Source organism: Hemibagrus wyckioides, linkage group LG22 (genome assembly GCF_019097595.1).
Source record: "Hemibagrus wyckioides isolate EC202008001 linkage group LG22, SWU_Hwy_1.0, whole genome shotgun sequence".
NCBI lineage: Eukaryota > Metazoa > Chordata > Actinopteri > Siluriformes > Bagridae > Hemibagrus > Hemibagrus wyckioides.
Window position 1 is genome coordinate 3,890,741 of NC_080731.1, and position 21,710 is coordinate 3,912,450.

The following is a 21,710-nucleotide window of genomic DNA, read 5'->3' on the forward strand; positions in this document are numbered from 1 at the left end:
TAAATGCATTGGGTTCTTATTCTGGGCTCATATGCTTGTCTGTACACAGTATAGTTTATTAATAATGTGTTCACCGAGTTTGGTGTGTTTACAACACTGTTTTAATGCATTAAGCCATGTTAAGCGTTTTTCACGTTAAGCGTTTTAGAATGTCCCTAGAATAGCTGTCAAGACAAACCACACCTAATTTTATGTATTTATTTCTTTTTTTTTTAACTTTAGTGACCAGACGTTTGCTTTGGACACTCAGAAGCTTCAGGGAAAATACATAGAGCTGCAGAGATCTCTGCATCCTGACAACTTCAGCCAGAAATCCCAGGTACTGAGCTTTTTACATGGCACTGACCCTGAGGTAGAAAGAGAGAGAGAGAGAGAGAGAGAGAGAGAGATACACACACTGCCCTCTGCTGACATCATGGGGAATTACAAGCCAGTAATTTAATATATGTTAGATTTTTTTCGTAAATCTTTGCTGTTTTTTGTATTTTGACGTCACCAGTAGGCGTTCCTACTACCGGTTGCCATGGTAACAACGTTTGTCAGCGTGTGATGCAGCTAGCGCTCCCATTCGGTTTTCTTGCAGATAAAATAAAACATTCTAGAGGAAGATTTTGGCGTGTGTGTATGAAATTCATCAGCGCTTATCTGCGTCACGTTATATGATACGAGACGAGGGAGAAGCAGTGTGTGGTGAAGGATCACGTTCTCTCTACTTCACCCATATTGATAGTTGATGCACCAAGTCGCTTCTTATTCACTGGACACGCCCACATCTAGTCGTTGTTGTTTATGTAACCAGAAGACACCAGCTCTCATTGAAAAAGAATGAACTCTGGTCGCTTTGTCGCTGTATGTGTGAACATAGTGGTAGAAGCCATTATATGGCTGTAAATGGATTCACATCACCAGCCCTGATACTCAGGCCTTGGCATTTAAACGTTTCAACAGCTCAAGATGACCTTCCTCACAGCAATACATCACCTCCACAAGGCTGAATCTACAAGTCGCATCAGACATCAAGCTGATCCTCTCAAAAAACCCTGTGCAACCTGTAGCCTTAGATTCCTCTTCTTATCTGAAAATGTAGTGCATTTTGAAATGCTTTTCGGCTTAACACGGATGCAAAGAGTGTTTATTTCCTCAACGAAGGCGTTCCTCGCTGTGGAGCTTGTCTGTCAAACCATTCTGAACGTCTTCCACATGGATCTAATGCCACTTTCAAGGTTTCCAAAGAAATCTGACTACCTGCTGATAGCATTCCCACAGCCGTCGAGGTTTTTAACCCCGCCCCCTTGTTTGACAGACAGCAAAGATCCTACTACTGTTTCTTAAAAAAAAACAAACCTAAACGCTCATGGCTTTCCAAAGTTCTCAAACATCTTGATTCACTTCATGATTGTTGTTTTCTATTAAAAACCAAAGCAGTGAATGGAGCTCAGTGATCACATAATCAAAAAACGCTTGACTTAAAACCATTGCTCAGTCTTCAGCCCACTAATCTCCACGTGACAGTTTATTCTGCCGAGTTTCCCAAACCGCCGAAACGGTTCCTCACTGGTTCTCGCTCATTTCCCTGCCGTTATTCTTCCCGACACTCGTGTCTCGCCTCGTCTCTGCTCCGGAGAGATCCGCCCAACTCCCGTCCCTTCCGCCGTTACCCAAACACAGAGACACCTGAGAACAACGGAGAAAGAATCCAATTATCGACGTGGCCGAGGACTCGTGATTGGAGAGAGCATCTGTGAGCCTGGGGATTGTTCTGAACCGGTGTGATAGTTGTGAATGACTAGCTGTGAGCAAAATGTGAGAGTTTTAGATTACTTCCCCCCCCCCCTTTTGTGAACTTACAAAAGAGCAATTTCCTTTCGACACCCCATGTTTGCTGGCTGAGCTATTTTTAACCGGTGTGCCCGTCAGATTCTTTGAACACAATGATATTTCATTAATTTGGATGGGTTTTTTTTGTGTGTCTCTCTTTGTTCCAGACAGAACAGAGATATTCTGAAGAGCAATCAGCTTTGATAAACAAAGCCTACAGGACTCTACAGAAACCTCTTACACGGAGCGTCTACATGGTAAGAAAAGCTTTTTGTAGATGCATGCGAAATCTCAAAGTAGCTTCCTGCAACGTGACGCTGAGGCAAGAAAGCTTTCCGTAAAAAAAACAAACAAAAACAAAACGTTTGTTTGAGAGTTCATCAGCAGTAATGTTTATTTTTATGTCTTTAGCTTGTCAGATTCTTAGCATAAAATAATGTTTTAATTATTTTCGGGATTTGTTCTTTTTTCCCCTGCTGCTGCTGCCAAGGGCACAGTTCCAGTGTTTGTACATTTTCACAGCCCCCTTGTGATCGTGCATGAATTTGTTTTATAGACAAAATTAGGCACTTTAGGCACTACTGTGAGAAACACGGTATAATACACTTACAATGTGGACCGTACGAGCTGCTTAACCACAGTAATGTGACAGTATGTACTGCATACGATTCAGTACCCGCTGCATACGATTCAGTACCTGCTACATATGATTCAGTACCTGCTACATACAATTCAGTACCCGCTGCATACGATTCAGTACCCGCTGCATACCATTCAGTATCCACTGCATACGATTCAGTACCTCCTGCATACCATTCAGTACCTGCTGCATATGATTCAGTTCCCTCTTGCCTATGGATCGTTTGATTCATTATGTAACTGCTGCGTTCGGTTCAGTACCTGCTGCATTCTATTCAGTACCTGCTGTGTTTGATTCTGTGTGTATTACAGTCGATGCAGTATGTAACTGTTGCATTTGATTCAGTACTAACTGGGCTTGATTCAATACTTGCTACATATGATTCAGTTCCATCTTGCAAACAGTTCTTTACGTGCTACCTGCTTTTCATTAGATACTCTGTTCAATACAGTACCAGCTGTGTTCAGTTCAGTATGTACTGCATGTGATTCAGCACCCATCGCATACGATTTAGTTCCCTCTTGCCTACGATTCAGTAATGGCTACAGCTGATTCAGTACCTTCTACCTACAATTCAGTACCTGCTCTGTACAATTCAGTACCTGCTACATATGTTTTATTACCTGTTACGTATGACTCAGTAACTGCTACATATGATTCAGTAACTGCTACATACGATTCAGTACCTGCTTCATATGATTCAGTACCTGCTGCATATGATTCAGTACCTGCTACATATGATTCAGTACCTGCTACATATGATTCAGTGCTACATATGATTCAGTAACTGCTACATATGACTGAGTACCTGCTACATATGATTGAGTACCTGCTACATATGATTCAGTACCTGCTACATATGATTCAGTACCTTCTACATATGATTCAGTGCTACATATGATTCAGTAACTGCTACATATGACTGAGTACCTGCTACATATGATTCAGTACTTGCTACATATGATTCAGTACCTTCTACATGATTCAGTACCTGCTACATATGATTCAGTACATTCTACATGATTCAGTAACTGCTACATATGATTCAGTACCTGCTGTATATGATTCAGTACCTGCTACATATGATTCAGTACCTTCTACATGATTCAGTACCTGCTGCATATGATTCAGTACCTGTTGCATATGATTCAGTACCTGCTACATATGATTCAGTACCTGCTGCATATGATTCAGTACCTTCTACATGATTCAGTACCTGTTGCATATGATTCAGTACCTGTTGCATATGATTCAGTACCTGCTACATATGATTCAGTACCTGCTGCATATGATTCAGTACCTGCTACATATGATTCAGTACCTTCTACATGATTCAGTACCTGCTGCATATGATTCAGTACCTGTTGCATATGATTCAGTACCTTCTACATGATTCAGTACCTGCTACATATGATTCAGTACCTTCTACATGATTCAGTACCTGTTGCATATGATTCAGTACCTGTTGCATATGATTCAGTACCTGCTACATATGATTCAGTACCTGCTGCATATGATTCAGTACCTGCTGCATATGATTCAGTACCTGCTACATAGGATTCAGTACCTGCTACATAGGATTCAGTAACTGCTACATACAATTCAGGACCTACTACGTTCGATTCATTAAATAATTCATATGATTCAGTAGTACTACATATGATTCGGGTAGCTACTGCTCAGCTGTTAACACAGTACGTACTGACCAGTACATACTGTGATCTGTGATGTCATAAAAAAAAATTTTTTTTTCTTGAAAGCAGTATTTATTATTCCCAACTCTTCTGCCATCCAAGTTGCAGTGACAGAGCTGTTACCATGGTAACTACACCGCGTTAATATAAACTTTGCGATTTGCAGCTGCACTGCTGTCAGAGCTGCAGTTATAGAGATCTGACCAATCAGATTAAAGAACTCGTCATCGCTGTGGTATAAAAAAAAAACCAGTTACTGGTCTTGACGATGACGAAGATGATGATGATGATGGTGACGATGATGATTCGCAGTTGCAGTTGCGAGGAGTCGAGCTGGATGAAGGCACAGATTCTGCAGCAGATCCAGCTTTGCTGTTAAAGGTCATGGAGGTCAACGAGAAGCTGGCAGAGACTCAGAGCCTCGACGAGGTCAACGCTGTAGGCCAGGAAGTGCAAGGTGAGCACCGCTACACAGCGTGATTTAGAAAAAATAAAATAAAATAAATAAAAAAAAGCTGGTGAACATCTCTACACCCACACGTAGGCCTTGTTTATTTGACTTCTCATGTACGCTTTATAGAAATGCTCAAGGCTATGTTTTCATTTTCACTCTTTTTTTTTTTCTATCTTTAGCAATTTGGATATTTATTTCTGCCTAGCGTGCTCTTTTTAAAAAATTTTTTTTGACAGGATTAAAAAAATAAATAAATAAATAAATAAGAAACAACCTTGCGCTGTGGCATTCCCTTCGCCATTCATTTAAAAAAAACGAGGGCACTGTAAATACACGTGATCTTTTCTTCTCTTCTCCAGTGACCCTGAAAAATCTGACTGAACAGATGAATTCGTCGCTAAACAAAGGTATCCTCCTAATTTTCCTCTTCACTTCTTGTAAATTTGAGGTCGGTCGATACACACGGCCAAGGTTGCGCTTAACTGAGGGACCTTGACTCGTGGGAGATAGGTGTTTTTAAAACATATATATTTATTTCATTTCTTTATTATATCCTAACCCCAATTTTCTCAGGGGACCTGCAGTCAGCCAGAGAGATCCTGGCCCAAATGAAATACTTTGCAAATCTGGAAGAGAAAGTAAAGGAGAAACTGAGGGAGAACTTGTGAGGTGTTGGAGAAGGACGGATTGTCGCTTCCTCTGCTTCCGTGTTGCAGTTTAATCTATAATAATGAACATGTAAAAGATGAATAACTTGTAAATTAAAGTCTATTTTTAATCAGTGTGGTCATTGTGTGCTGTTTTAGAGGGAAACAATTGGGATACAACTAACACATTTAAATTAGTGGTGTGACTGAGTATATTCAATATGTAAATGCTGCATTCGATTCGGTACCAACTGGGTTCGATTCAATACTTGCTACATATGATTTAGTTCCCTCTTGCAAACAATTTTTACCTGCTTACTCGATTCAGTATGTACTGCATGTGATTCAGAACCCATTGCATACGATTTAGTTCCCTCTTGCCTACGATTCAGTAACGGCTACAGCTGATTCAGTACCTGCTACATAGGATTCAGTACCTGCTACATAGGATTCAGTAACTGCTACATAGGATTCAGTAACTGCTACATAGGATTCAGTACCTGCTACATATGATTCAGTAACTGCTACATATTATTCAGTACCTGCTACATACGATTCAGTACCTGCTACATACGATTCATTACTTGCTTATATGATTCAGTACCTGCTACATACGATTCATTACTTGCTTATATGATTCAGTACCTGCTACATATGATTCATTACCTGCTACATATGATTCATTACCTGCTACATAGGATTCAGTACGTGCTACATAGGATTCAGTACCTGCTACATATGATTCAGTAATTGCTACATACGATTCATTGCCTAATACATATGATTCAGTACCTGCTACATATGCAAATTTCAATTACTAACAGAATTAAACAACTAAAATTTTAACAGTGCTAATCACATCCAAATTAGTGGTGTAACCGAATTTATTATTCCAACATATGTGCACGAAATGGATACAGACATGAATACATAAGCAATATTGTTTGTTTTGTTAGAAAATTTCACAGGACACAACAACAGCAAAAAAAAATTCAAGCAAGCAGGAGGATTTTACTTTCATGCTGTCAGATATGAAGCACGTGGGATAAAGAGTTTGTCACTTTCCCAAGAAACCGGAAGTGGTAACCTTTTCAGCGCTGACATTCAAGACACCTTCTGTAAATGTTACCCAAACGTCTCCTAACAAAATCTTCACCACACCGATGATCCGGTTTTCTTCGTAAATTATTTCTTTAAAATTCTTTACCTCATCATCGCCCCACAAGTCCCTGTGAATGAGCTGTTGCTATAGAAACAATAAGCTCATTAATATTATTCCATCGTAAAGATGGAGCCACTCTCCAGGGCTGTACACAAAAAAATCCCTTCCTGACCAATCAGAATCGAGAATTTCAGCAATTATATCGAGTAATTATACACTACTCACAATATATATCGATTTTGATATATTGAAGTTCCCACAAACGTAATCCTTTAAAAAATAATAATAATAAAATAAATAAATAAAATAAAATAAAAAGACATCTTTGACTTAAGGTTTTCGGCTTGACTGCTCCCGCAGTACCAGCTGTGATTAATGCGTCTTATTAGACTGTAATGTGAACTGATTCATTAGGCTGTAATTGGAGCAAGTTTCTGCTCGATTGTGTCATTACTCCGGACACACAGTAAAACATCGCACTCTTATTAGATACAGCCTCAACGAAATTGTTTTATTGCACCGGTTTGTAGTGTCGCTTAGGGTGGGGGATAAACTAAATTATGTAGAAATCCACTTAGCAATTCAAAGATTTATGATTGTGTGTGTGTGTGTGTGAGAGAGAGAGAGAAACATGAGTGTGTATGTGTTTGAATACCTCACTCAGGCTGTAGAGGGAACCCTGTCACCTGAAAATGACGCAGTGAGACTTTGTTTACATGCATCACGTTTTTTTTCTCCCCCCCCCTCGAAACATAAAACATGTGATTATATAAAGCCACAATTAAATGTCGGATTCCAGAATAAAAAGATTTATTTCTTCTCGATTTCGTCACACTCGTCTGTCGCGTGTCTCTGCGTGTAAGCTGTCAGACAGCATTGACTTTAAATCGTTAATTAAAATCTTAATTACTTCCTAATCAACAAGCAAGAAGCGAAACAAACATCTGAGGATACAGGAAAAGACTGAGATCTCTGAGATCCCAACAGGATGGTGGTGAAGCCGGCGGCGTCTGTCCTGTGGTAACAGGCCTCGCCTGCTTGTTTATTAAGCGTAGAACGTCTGCATCATGTAGCAGAGTTTTCCTTCACCGAGACCCCATTTCCTTAATGCATGCAGATTGGCTGGGAATTAAACGTCGCCCACCCACGGCAGTAAAGAGACACTGAGGGAGAAAGAGAGAGAGAGAGAGAGAGAGAGAGAGAGAGAGACAGAGAGAGGCATGTGGCCTATTTATTATTCAAGCTGTAATCGGGAAGCGTGTACCACGCTCCCAAATTAATGAGAAAATGTGACTGACCAATTCCAGAGCCGCCGCTTTGCTCTACCGACTCTTTGAAATTGAGTTTGAAAAAGAGAGAGAGAGAGAGAGAGAGAGAAAGAAAGAAAGAGAGAGAGAGACAGAAAGAGAGAGAGAGAGAGGCTGTCAGCAGCAACATAGGAGAAGAGAGACTGAAGAAAACCAGCTTTAAAGAAAAACAGTGCCTCGAAGAGAAATTGACTTGGACGGCACACAGGAGGGCACTGAGCAGGAGCCCGTGTTTGTTTTAGCTTCTCGCCCCGACTCAGACGAAGAACTGATAAACATGCAGGAAGCTTTATTGTCTATCACAACATGATAGAAACGTACCAAAACAGACAGACGGACAGACAAAATAAATATAGAATCAAAAAATGTGGTAGGATAATAAACAGAGGCGCTGATAGAAACTTGGGGTTCCTGGTCAGGTCAGTCCTCGACAGCACACACTGCTCCATGGTGTCTCCTTCAGCCTGACCTCGTCTTCACCTCCATTGACGATCAGAGTTCAACCTGATCACCAAAACGTGTGCATCTGTAGTGTTTTTAAAATGACCACAGATGTTTCATTAAAACTTTTAAAAACGCATGCTTTCTTAGAGTCTAAGTTTCATTTCTAAGCTTTTACAATAGCTAAGTTGCACCAGAGGTCTTAATCAGTCTTCATTATCTATGTACAGCATGAACACTGTACATTACAACTTCTCTGGATCCCAGCTCCGTGTGCATCTGTGAGAAGCTGAACGTTAAATATTTAACCACAATATCCATATATTTTTTCCCGGATCACCAAGGCTAGCTTAAAGCTTAGCCTGGTATTAATGCTAATAAGCGATTTAGCGTCTGAAAGAACTCCTCCTCTACATTTTCTTTTCTGACGCTTGGCAGGGATTATTAAAATTACGTACATAGCTCCTAGTTTGGTCTGTTAGAGAAAAATCTTTAATTTGGTGTAAGAACACGAGGTGTGGATTAGCATAGGTCCAGCGGTCGATGATGTTTTCATGGCTGCTTGAGGAGACCGCATTTCATTCCAGAGCTCCAGCAACAGTCACCTTAATTGGCGGCGGCGAAGTTTCAAAGCAGGAGATAACAGGCGCATGTCAGGGGAACGCTTCCTTCACAAACCCGGAGACGAGATAAAGATAATGACGCTTTTTTTTTCCCCCTGTGAGGTGTGTTCTTATATAAAGATGTTTTCCTCTGCTTTTTAAAGATTCATGAGATCTTCTTGACGCACATATTGAGGGAACCGGGACGCGCGCCGCTTTTTTTTTTTTTGTACGTGATGTTCCTGCTGTAGGTGTCTGTCTCGTTGTGGCACTTTTCCGGCGATATGAAGACGGCAGGAGGGATTCTGGGAAGGATTCAGCAATGAGATGCTTCTCGAGGCTGCAGCAGGGGTTTTATGAGTCCAAAACTTCAGTCATCTTCTAGGTCTTTAGTTTTAAAATGTGATTCCGCTTATTTCAGAACAAGGTCTAATTAGGACTCATTAGCCAACCTCATTTTCCTGTCTTATTTCACCAATTTATTAGAAATAATCCCAAATCAAGCTGCATCTACTCACCTCAGCTGTAATACGAATCAGTACCTGAGGCCAGCTGAGTCGCCGAAGCATAACGAATAGCCTGCAAAATCGAACGACGACAGGACGACAGAGAACGTAGCATTTACGGGAAAGGTATGAAAATCTGGAAACGTGACAGGAAACACCTCATCCTGTGTGCGTGTGCAAGCCCCCGGGAACGTAGTTCCTGATTTTAATTAAAGATTGGCAGAGCGTCAAGCTGCTGGCGCATCAACGGGATCAGAAAGAATATCAATGGATAAGATGTTCTTTTGAATCCGTAGGAGGGAAGAAAGGAGGGGAAAAAACGCACTATGAAAGAAATTAAAGAAATCTCCAGCCTCTGGTTACGTCTCTGGGACTCGACGGGTTGAAAATGAAAAGCTTTTCTCTAAAGACAAGGAGGATAATAAGTGTATCCTGTGCCATTCTCTCCCCGGTCGTCGTATTACCTTTTGGATGCAAAACATTCGTTCAGCATTAAGGGGACGTTTTCTTGGAAAATTAAAGCCTTTAATTCAATTTGCTGCGATTGATTCTTTCTCAATGCAAATCCCTCCCTTTGCAAAATCTCTTCTTTCATCTCAGACTCTTTTGCTGTTCTGGCTCTTCAGACAGTGGGTTTAGGATTTTCACCCAATCCTTTCTTTCAAAATTTAATGCCGTGTATTTTGATGTGATTTCGCAGACGTTTACATAAGAGGTTCAGTCTTCACAAAACCTAGTTAAAATCATAGATGTTGTTTTTTTATGGCTTGAAAGATTCTTCGGTAATCTGGGACTTTCTTAACCCGAACGTAAATATTTCATACTCTGACGCAAGTTATAAAAGCCTATAAAAACAGGAACATCACAGTCAACATCACAAACTTTATGCATTCTGGTGAATAAAGCTGAATACTTTGAATGGATTAGATATTAGACACAACTTGGTGCAGGAAAAAAAAGTCCTAGGGATGGAGTCAGACCTGATCCTATCAAGTGCAGCTCCTCCTATCTGGGCGGAGTCAAAAAAGTTACAAGTATGGAGATTACGCAGATTATTTAGGATTATTATTTACGTGGATTATTTTAGCTTGAATAAGTGTTTGTGTTTGTTGTATGTAGAACATCTCAAGGTGTTCCACAAGGTTCAGTTCTAGGTCAACTCAGGATTAACTCAGGAGCTGTAACCACCACGTTTGCCATTTATTATTTTCCTATAACAGCACAACCCCTACGTTTTTTGTGTCCTTACCTCTCTCTCTCTCTCTCTCTATATATATATATATGTGTGTGTGTGTGTATATATATATATATACTGATCAGGCATAACATTATGACCACTTGCCTAATATTGCCATGGACTCCACTAGATCCCTGAAGGTGTGATGTGGTATCTGCAGATCCTTTAAGTCCTCTAAGTTGTGAGGTGGAGCCTCCATGGATCGGACTTGTTTGTCCAGCACATCCCACAGGTGCTGGATTGGATTGAGATCTGGGGAATTTGGAGGCCATGTCAACACCTCAAACTCATTGTTGTGGCCATCAAACCATTCCTGAAGCATTTTTTCTTTGTGGCACGCCGCATTATCCTGCTGAAAGAGGCCACAGCCATCAGGGAATACTGTTTCCATTAAAGGGTGTACATGGTCTGCAACAATACTTAGGTAGGTGGTATGTTTTAAAGTAACATCCACATGGATGGCAGGACCCGAGGTTTCCCAGCAGAACATTGTCCAAAGCAGGACACTGCCTTCTTCCCATAGTGCATCCTGGTGCCATGTGTTCCCCAGGTAAGAGACGCACATGCACCTGGCCATCCACGTGATGTAAAAGAAAACGTGATTCATCAGACCAGGCCACCTCAAATCTCAAATCCTTACGCTTGCCCATTTTTCCTGCTTCTAACACATCAACTTTAAGCACAAAATGTTTACTTGCTACCTGATATATGCCACGATGAGGAGATCATCAGTGTTATTCACTTCGCCTGTCACTGATCCGTATGTTAATCAGTGTATCGGCTTATATATACATGATTCACAAAGTTCTGTCACTCTCTCAATCACCAAATCCTTCCATTGCACTGGAACGTTCTGCTCTCTCTAAAAGAAAAACCCACAATGCACCACAAAACCCATTGAGCATCGACGTGCACTATGTTCCTTTACTGGAAATCTGGACGTCATGTTTTCTGAAGCACCTCAGCTTGAAAAAAATGGCAGACAAACTCCCAACTTTGTCTGCTACTCTAAGTAGCTCAATACAATTGTTGTAGCTCAAATCCAGATCTAATTTTCTCTATTTTTTCTAATAATTTGTCATTATGTTTTTATTCTTCAGTGATTTTCAATATTAAATTAATCAAAAATACTTAAACCATCAACCAAAAGTTGATGTTATATTGTGTGGTGTGTATTGTATGCAAAACGGATGTTATGGTTACGATTGTCCTGTCCTGGGGTTACAGTACAGGAAGAAACCAAAACAAACCGGATGCTGGTTAAACTGTTTTTAATTACAATATTAATGATTCATCTTTGACAAGAGTTCTGGTCATACAGCAGGGCCAGATGGGCCACACACACACACACACACACACACACAGGGCAGGTGGACTTGCCCTCTAGGATATGTCCTACGTAGCATTCCGGTGTTTATTATCCAGGATTCAGGTGCAGGTCACGATGCTCTTATGAAAAGCAATTATGTTTAGTAATTACTCAGGAGTCTGGGTTAATAATTCATTTCGGGAGTGAGAGGTCGAGCCATGAGCTCCACGGCGACTCGTGCACACTGAGCCATGATCAGGTTAGCCAATGTTATCAAGCAAGCGTTGCTCATTACCTGCTGTCAGTTAAAGTGCAGGCGCTAATTAAAGTATTAAGTGGCCGTAAGATACTGCAGAATAGATTTGGCAAATGATAAAAACATAGCGGTGCAAGGTGACTCAGAGGACGAACCACGGACCGAGAGAGAGAGAGAGAGAGACTGGTGAGAGACTGGAAAGAGAGAGAGAGAGAGACTGGTGAGAGACTGGAAAGAGAGAGTGAGAGAGAGAGAGAGAGAGAGAGACTGGTGAGAGACTGGAAAGAGAGAGAGAGAGAGAGAGAGAGACTGGTGAGAGACTGGAAAGAGAGAGAGAGAGAGAGAGAGACTGGTGCGAGACTGGAAAGAGAGAGTGAGAGACTGGAAAGAGAGAGAGAGAGAGAGAGAGACTGGAGAGAGAATAGAAAGCGAGAGAGAGAGAGAGAGAGAGACTGGAGAGAGAGAGACTGGAAAGAGAGAGAGAGAGACTGGTGAGAGACTGGAAAGAGAGAGTGAGAGAGAGAGAGAGAGACTGGTGAGAGACTGGAAAGAGAGAGAGAGAGAGAGACTGGTGAGAGACTGGAAAGAGAGAGTGAGAGAGAGAGACTGGAAAGAGAGAGAGAGAGAGAGAGAGAGAGAGAGAGAGAGAGAGACCGGAGAGAGAATAGAAAGAGAGAGAGAGAGAGAGAGACTGGAGAGAGAGAGACTGGAAAGAATGAGAGAGAGAGAGAGAGAGAGAGAGAGAGACTGGAGAGAGAGAGACTGGAAAGAGAGAGAGAGAGAGAGAGAGAGACTGGTGAGAGACTGGAAAGAGAGAGTGAGAGAGAGAGAGAGAGAGAGACTGGTGAGAGACTGGAAAGAGAGAGTGAGAGAGAGAGAGACTGGAAAGAGAGAGAGAGAGAGACTGGAGAGAGAATAGAAAGAGAGAGAGAGAGAGAGAGAGAGAGAGAGAGACTGGAGAGAGAGAGACTGGAAAGAGAGAGAGAGAGAGAGAGAGAGAGACTGGAGAGAGAGAGACTGGAAAGAGAGAGAGAGAGAGAGAGAGAGAGAGAGAGAGAGAGAATCAGAAGATCAGATGTGGAAGTAAATACATTTCACAGAATTTAATTAAATACACAACCTGCACATCTCATTCAGTGTAATTTAGTAAAAATTTCTGTGTTCAGATACCAAATGTAGAAAACTAGCTAATTGGGTGTAATAAAAATTAGGCTTGTTTGAGCATTCTGAAAAAGTGTCTAGTTTATTACATAGAATCTGTATTGATTTGTGATATTTGAAGGTTTGAACTGACCTTCATTAAAAAATTTCAGTCAACTTTGTCCCACCTCCAAATTTGCTCCCTAGCCATTTCCAGCGCACGTAAGTTGTATCTTTTTTAATTGCGCGAGGAGGAAGAGGAAGGCTAACAAACGCTTCATAGAGCAAAATGTTTCCATTTGCCGCAGGTTTTCTATAAAAGGAGATGCTTTACTTGACAGTTAAGGAAGGAGGCATCAGAGGTGAAGCTGTAAAATAATGTTTCTTGAGATGATGCAACACATAACAGAGCAATACGGTCAGCATTCTTGCATTTCCGGTTCCTTTGTCCTAATTAAGTAGATTTTTTGGATGAGTTTTTGGTTAAATGACTGAAATAAGGTCTGCAGTGTCTGTAATACATGATATCTCATGATATTTTATTTTTATTTATCTTTTATTCCATGACACAATAAATCAGTAATACTCCACTCCTGGGTTTCTAAGCTTTTACGTGTCTTGATGAAGGAGGATGTGAACAAGTGGCTAAACAGGACTACAGAGGATGTCGGTTATCATGCCATCTACTACAACCTGGTTGTGTTTATACAAAAAAACCCCACACTCTTACACTTCCAACTTTTCATTAATTAAGATTCATCCACAGAAAGTGCAGAAAGTGTGTAATATTATGGAATGTCATGATTTTAAATAAAGAGTATAAAAGAATGTCATTTTAAATAAAGAGTGAAAGAGTGAAGCTTAACGGTGGCGATGTTCATGAAGTCATGTGACTGTATGTAGTGATCGTTTATAGCTTTATAATCTTTAGGGTTTTTACTTTTTATAGTATTTAGGCTTTATAATTCATAAAAGCTGTGCATTTATGAGAGCATCACACAAAATTTATTTTCTGCAACAATACTAAAGACAATGATTGTCCTAGAGACAAATCCTATTAGCGTTTTGTTGAAGGAACCAGATGGATGATCACTTCCTGGTTGGACGAGTGGAGGAAACTGCACTCTGCCCTCTTCCGCATCCAGATGAACATGATTGGTGAGTTGCTGTGATTGACAGGTGAAAAAGATGAGGACACACCTCCCACCCATATTTGGTGTTGTGCCACTCCAGAACCCAAATTATACATAATATGTAAATGTATTAAATAAAATACACCACAGAAGAAAGAAATATATTACATGTGTCATGTATACAGGACAATACAAATCTTTTTTCATCTTCCAAGCTTCATATGTTTGTTTTCCACTCTGTTTTGAAACATTCATCCTGATAAAAAACCCAACCCGAGCCTGCACCGTGCGCTTCAGACAGAAACATTTGATTTCGAACGTACAATAAAAGAAGCGTGGCCTCTGACAGGATAATGATGCTCCTGCCTTGATGTCCGTCTCACCTGGTTCAGCAGCGCCGCAGCCCTTCAGACGGTCCCTGTTTCCATGACAACGTATCCTCGGCCTGCCTGCAACATCGCCGATGCTATAATAACAAAAAAGAAGAAGGTTGATTATGGATTTTGTAGTCATCTCGGCTTTATTGATTCTGCTCGCCTATTTTAAACCGATGGCTGAGGACGAGAATGCAGACTCGATGGATGCGATGGGCTTTTATTTATTTATTTATTTATTTATTTATTTATTTATTTATTTATTTATTTATTTTTGTTAAATCCTTTCTGTCTGTGGTTCTGGTCACACTTTGATGTCAAAACTACAACCAGGAAATGCATCAAATTTGCTTCTCATTTTGAATAATGTGTCACTATTTTACCGTCCATCTCTTTTTATTTCTCACTCCCTTCTATTTATCTTTGGCTGGCTCTATTTTTCTTTTTCGGTCTCCCGTGAACACACACCAGCACAGAATGCGATCATATCAAAGCTTCTTATTGTGTTAAGGCCTCTGCTTGGGATTGAGCTGATGTATTACAGGCTACAGAGCAGGAGCAGATGATAGGGGAGAAAGAGAGGAAGAAAAAAAAAAACCTTTGGATTTTCCACGGCTCCGTCGCAGTTATTGCATCTGACAGGAAGCTGCCCACATAACTCAATCCTGTCAGCGCTCAGACCGAAGGCCCTGCAGACGTCTGAGCCGCCATTGACCTGTGTTGTCTAGGGCTGGTGGCTTATGAAAAGGTACAACTGCAACCTGAAGGCATGGATTGTCTGTTTTCTTTCCTTGTTCGCTCTCTCTCTCTCTCTCTCTCTCTCTCTCTCTGTCTCTCATTCCCTTATACTCCTCACATATTGCTCTATCTGTAAAAGAAACTATGGAATGTTTTTCAAACTGAGTCCCAAAAACCTTTCTTTTCTTTGGTATTCATGTTTTATGTTGATGCAGATGTTGATGCAGATGTTGATGCATGTCTGAGCTGCATTTCCAGATACTGACAGGACTGAGAGTAAAGTGTTTTGATTTGAATCTGTATTAGCAACTTAATCAGTAACTCCAGGATTTTACAATTTTTCGGCCAGTTTTTATTTTTGTTTCAAAATTTGCATGTTTTTTGTGCCTTTTTTTTTTTTTTTGCGTAAAACTATCCAAATTGGTCAAACCTTCAGGCACAGGATTCTTTCTATACGAGCTGTACTCATGTTCCACACGCTAATGGAAGAAGGATTTGTCTGAATGCGTGAACGACACATTTTGGCCCAAAATCTGAGCAAGTCTTGAGGAAATCTTGTAAAAGTGTCACAGAATTTGCTCGATTTTGCGTTTTCTTCTTTGCAAAATCCTGTAGAGATTGATTATTTATTAGTTATGAGTCTAGCCGTATTTACATTTCTACTGGCTTTTTTTTTATTTTCTGAGAAATATGATCTGGTTAGTGCCTAATAATGATTGGAATTGGCTTATTTTATAAGATATGCGAGAGAAAAATCCTGGATACTTTTAGTATCCAAGAACTCATTTTCCTAAGCCAAGAAAACCAAGTGTATGTTCACAGACTTCGGCTACTAGGTTCGTTCTATCTTAATTGATTTTTAAATAAAACAGTAGCATGATAGCTAGGTAAAGTAGCTAAAGTTCTTGTCTGTATTTTCCAGTATTTTCTCACCTAGCTTGCATTTCCTGACTTGTCCTTCTAGTGAAAAACTCCTTGAGCTTTCTATTTCTGTTGTTTTTTTAATGGTTTTTCAAATTGTAGGAAGATTGTAGATTGTAGTTCCTCCTCTTGTTTTAGTCTGCTTCGCTTCGAGCGTCATCATTAATTGTAATTTGTCTTTTTGGTCGTCGTTTCTTTCATTAGCTCACCATCGTTCACTAGCCTTGCCATGATGACACATGGTATTGGGAATGTGTAAAAAAAAAAAAAGGTCTAGGGCTAATGCCATAATGTGATACTCTGCTTTTTTTTTTTTAATCCACACCAAATAAATCTGATCTATTTCTGAACTCGTGTCTACAATCTGGCGACAAGTCATTTTGATTAATTTCCTGCCACAAGAAGGAAACATCAAACCAGGACAGATTGACGGCGCCCTCCGTCTCAGTCCTAAAACCTCTAACTTGACCATAATTGGAGAGTATAAAAGAGTTATGGGAATTGTGTATTATTCACTAACTGTAGCCATATTGGAGAAGGGAGTGGATTTTTAAAAGCCAGACTTCATCAACCCTTCTGCCACATTCTGTCGATGAAACTTAATAGATCTGGCTTCCCTTCACTCTTTGAACTGAAAGGGCACTTCATAGCGCTCTTTGTCCGTGTGTTTAAAAAAAAAAACTTGGTCTTTTTCTCAAGGTGGGGGTTTGGCAGAGGATCCTTTAGAATTGGATTCGCCTTGAGGTGAAAGCTCTAAAGAAGTGTTTACACAAAAAGGACTCTTTTTAAAAGGACCCACACTTAAAATAGTCTCCAAGGGTCCTTCAAAGCACATCTTCATGTCTGTGAAGGTACTCTTTACAGGAAGTGAGCTACTGGATTGCAGATTCCTTTGTTGGGGAAAAAAATCCCAACTCCTGTGATTTGCTTTAAATGACAAACCCGACTTCACGGCCGCAAACTTTACAGCTGTAAACAAAACATCAGTCATATGAAATCCCAGCCGATTTATTCTCTTTCAGATTTGACATGACATCTGACATGGATTATGTAATGAAGTCACTGTAATTTGCACATGTTCATGGCATGAATGCATTGAAGGGATTGATTTTTTTCTTCTCAAGCTTCTTTCACCTTCTAGAGATTTGTGAAGCAGGCCGCATGTCAGGATTTCTACCTTTTTTGTTGTGTTCATGTTCAGCATTGAATGTCTTTGTCATGTCCCACTCCACAGTGGTGCTTTATGTGAAGCTCATACAAAAGTACACACTTTCGAGCACTTTAAGAATTTGTAGTTTTTCATAAGATTTTCCCTAGCTGACTAGGGGCAATATATTCATAGAAAAGTTCCCCCAAAAAACCCCCAAACGGTTATTTTTTCCACACAAATGGGTCTATTTTCTAGTAAATGTCGATATCAAACCCATTTCTGCTCTCTGAGATGCTCCAAGTGCTTGTTCATCTAAAAGCGTCTAAATTTTGAAGGCGTTTATCTTCAACCACTAAAATTGTTTGCAAGGTTATCCAACAGAGGGAAAAACACACGTCTCACACTGAACACCGACTCATTATACTGTATATCAGATGATAAGATCATTGTAACATCCATACTGGTAGCTCAAGTAGTTAAGGCTCTGGGATGTTGATTGGAAGATTTGGGTTCAAGCCCCAGCACCACCAAGCTGCCACTGTTGGGCCCTTGAGCAAGGCCCTCAACCCCTACTGCTCCAGGGGTGCTGCATTATGGTTGACCCTGTGCTTTGACCCCAAACCTCCAAGGATGGGATATGTGCAGTAATGTATATGTGACAAATATAGGCTACTTAAAACTGAATGAAAATATCTCATAAGTCGATTACCAGCACCAGCAAACTGGTAAAAAGGGTTAAGAAGTAACAGATAAAACACTTTGGGTTGTGCTTTTATAAGAAAAGAACCAACATCAGTGTTACACAATGCGGCGTGACACGAAGCCGAGTTACTGTTACCAAATCTCATCCTCTAATACCACACAAATGTTCCAATGGCTTAATTTATGTCTTAATGTTTTTATTATAATCCATTTCTAGTTATATTTAATGTTGTGGAATGTCTGCGAAACAAGTCACTTACGTTATAGCGGCTATGAACGCTCATTTCCTCACACTCACTTTCCCTCTGGAGTAAAACACAAATTACAGAAAACCACAAAGCGCAAACTTTCTGCTTGTTTATAAAAGCACTGAGACTGGAGACTCCTTCAAATAAAAGTACACGTCTGTCTCTATACAGAAATCTTCACCGTATCAACAATTGCGCTATAATCTGTTTATTATCTGTTAACTCATCATTCAACTCCCTGAGTTACTATGGAAACGATAACATATCGAAACTAATATGTGAACATTTGATTTGTCTAGAATACATTGCTGTAGATGAAAATGTTGCTCTACTTCAGAAATACATATTTAATTACCTTCTGTTTAGCATAAACAAAGATTAGCTTGTGCCTGTGCTCCTATGGGGGGAAAAAATGGAAAAGAAAATGACTTCTGGGTGGCCTGAAACTTGTGCGCAAGTGTTATTGGCCATGTTAGTTGAGTTGTAAGCTGTGTGAATAGCCGGTCTAAATGAATAGATGGAATGGGCATGGCTTTAGCGCTCACTCAGCACTTAGCCGGGAACCGTTCAGTGTGCGTGTGGATTGGGGTTTATTCTTCACGGCGGCGTGAGCAGCATGCTGAAAGTGGAGGCTTGCTGGAAAAGTAATTTCCTCCACCAGATGGTCTTGTCTGGTGCCTCTGCTTCGATAAGGACTTGTTTATTCCCGTTTGGTTTTACCGGGAGTCAGCAGTGTTTCTCAATCACGTCAACGTCTTCATCTGTTCCAATACATTCATCCGCACGAATCCGAGGCGTCTGCCGGACCTCCGGGGTAGCACTTCAAGTAATTTATGAATGGTGGCACTACAGGCGGTCTGATTTTGGCGAGAATCTAAAACAGGAAGGAACAAATAAAAAAAAACAAAATGTCCCTAATAGTGTACAAGATGTTGGCCGTATCTATGGAAACTTTCATTAGGCCCAGGTTTTATAATCCTGTTCACTTGAGAGTCTGAATTCAGTACAGAACGTTTATCATACTGTATGACTGCTTTCAAAAGATGCTTATAGACGCCAAGAGGCAGTGAAGAGGCGGACTTCCTGTTATGCAACACCGACGCAGCTTCCTCAGAATAAAACTCGGCAGGAGTTAATGTTCTGGAAGAGGCCTTTGGTCTCAGTTCTTCACTTTATATATATATATAAATACACACACACACTGATATCACAAACATTTGGAGGGAAAATATTGTCAGTCAGCATGAATCTAAACACCTCTGGCGTTAATATCGGCCACTTCAGACCCTTGCTACTTTAATATCTTCGCAGCTGGCTGCTGGCATAATCACAGTACGCCATCTTTGTATCCCATCCCCACAGGGATCTCTGGAGCGCTAAAGGATTTTTTCGGCGTTCGGGAACCTGCCCGTCTGATGGAGGGGAAATGATTTTATTTGGTTAACTGCTGGCTTAATGATGTGGAAGGCTTCATTAGGTTGCGTCCATTATGTTGGCGCTCTCAGCCCGAGTACATTTTCCGCACGCTGCACCCGAGTGGCTGCGAGATTCTCGGGGTGATTTAACCTGTTCAGCCTGGAGTTTTTATTCAAACATATAGAAATCTATTACTGAAGGTTTGTAAGAACATTTTTTTGGTTCTCTAAAAGACATTAATGCCCTATGGGATAACAAACTATAAAGCAATTACACATCTGCTAGAACAAATGCTTGTGGGAATAATGACTGGAAATCATTAAAAGTGGCAGGATTAGATACAATTATACACTTATGTTGATGTAATTTAATAATCTGAATGTATTAATAGCTTAAGCATAGCATAAAATCTTCACATACATGCTTAAATTAGAAAAGAAAACAGTTGTGGACTATGAAATTGAATTTCCTGTCTGAACAAATCTATTAAATAGATGAAAACTTGGCAACCTCGATTACTTTCACAACTGAAATCATCCCAAACAAAATAATTCACAATAATTAGGAGGTTGGAGGGACATTTGTGAATCATTTCAAAGCAGAACTCGTGCCAAACAAATCCTCTCCTTGTAATTGGTTTAATAATAATAATTATTGTTTTTTTAACAGACTTGGCAACCTTTAGGCACTTTTCGTATGAATTCAGCACATCAGGTACTACGAATTAACACTTAAAACCACCAAAAGGGCAACTTCCTATTTATCTATTCCTATATTCTACATATGAATATGGAGTGATTGACGGTTACGTAGGTATTTCATCATTTTCTGATAGAGTTGAAGAGTCAACCCACGATACCAAGGTTGCCTTCGGCATGCGTTCAAAAGCTAGGTGACTTTTCGGGTGTTTTGTTGTTGACAGATTGGTGGTGTGGGTGTTCTGTTCTATTTTTAGCCCAAGCTTGGTGGCACGACTTCCTGTGAGGACCCTTGACATGGAATGCTTGGCTTGGGTCAGTTCTTTGTAAGCAACCGTACAGTTTACATACGCTTTGTATTGGTCATATTGGTCATGTTTTTGGGCGGTTGGAACGGATTATCTGCATTTACATTATTTCTCATGGGAAAATTCATTTCACAATACAAATCTTCGCCTTAAGAACTCGCCTCCAGAACCAATTAAATTCGTATACCGAGGTTCCACTGTACTTTTGACGTAAATATGAAAGCTTGTGAGGCTTATTTGCCACCTTTACACACAAGGCTAAGCGATCGTAAACCTTACTCTTATTTTTTAGTATTAGAGGTACCGAGGCACTGCTTCAACTCACATGTAATTATCTTTTATTTTACTTCACCTATACACAAAGAGGAATGTGTGTACACCTTTATAACCATCTGTTTAAGCCCCTCATTTGCTCGACTATAAACTTCCGGCCTCGGTGGTGTGATCTTACCGCTTTGTCTCTTGCTCTCGGAATGCTGTGAATTTAAGAAAAAATATAAGCAAAAAAATAGAGCAACATTATGGCAGTGGGGTGGTGCAGTAGGTCGTGTTCTCATCTCCAGTGTCCTCAATTTAATCCTGAGCTCAGGTTGTAACCTTTCCCTTGGAGAAGCTTTGGGTCAACTCCTGCTCTGATCAGGATAGACAGATGGATGTTTCTTTTTCAGCAAAAAAGAAAAAAAAAGAAGGTAGAGTTAACTCTTGTACACTGACATGGGGTATGGAGTCTGAGAAATCGCCGATAAAATTTAGGAGTTTAAGATCTACCAGGTGCACGTTATTGGGTTGATTAGAGGATTCTCCAGCTT

General features: G+C 40.3%; 1 protein-coding gene across 2 annotated transcripts in view; it reads left to right on the forward strand.

Moving 5' to 3' along the window:
* hscb (HscB mitochondrial iron-sulfur cluster cochaperone) overlaps positions 1 to 5,387 on the forward strand; it is a 7,762-nt gene extending 2,375 nt beyond the window's left edge. Inside the window, exons 2-6 of one of the 2 annotated variants that reach the window (XM_058374499.1) lie at positions 223 to 319; positions 1,986 to 2,075; positions 4,465 to 4,609; positions 4,966 to 5,013; positions 5,180 to 5,387. In XM_058374499.1, coding sequence (XP_058230482.1) covers positions 223 to 319; positions 1,986 to 2,075; positions 4,465 to 4,609; positions 4,966 to 5,013; positions 5,180 to 5,274 — 475 coding nt within the window. In that variant the 3' untranslated portion in view covers positions 5,275 to 5,387. The remainder of the gene's footprint in view (positions 1 to 222; positions 320 to 1,985; positions 2,076 to 4,464; positions 4,610 to 4,965; positions 5,014 to 5,179) is intronic. The other variant, XM_058374500.1, reaches the window with a different exon arrangement.
* The last annotated feature ends 16,323 nt before the right edge of the window (positions 5,388 to 21,710 follow it).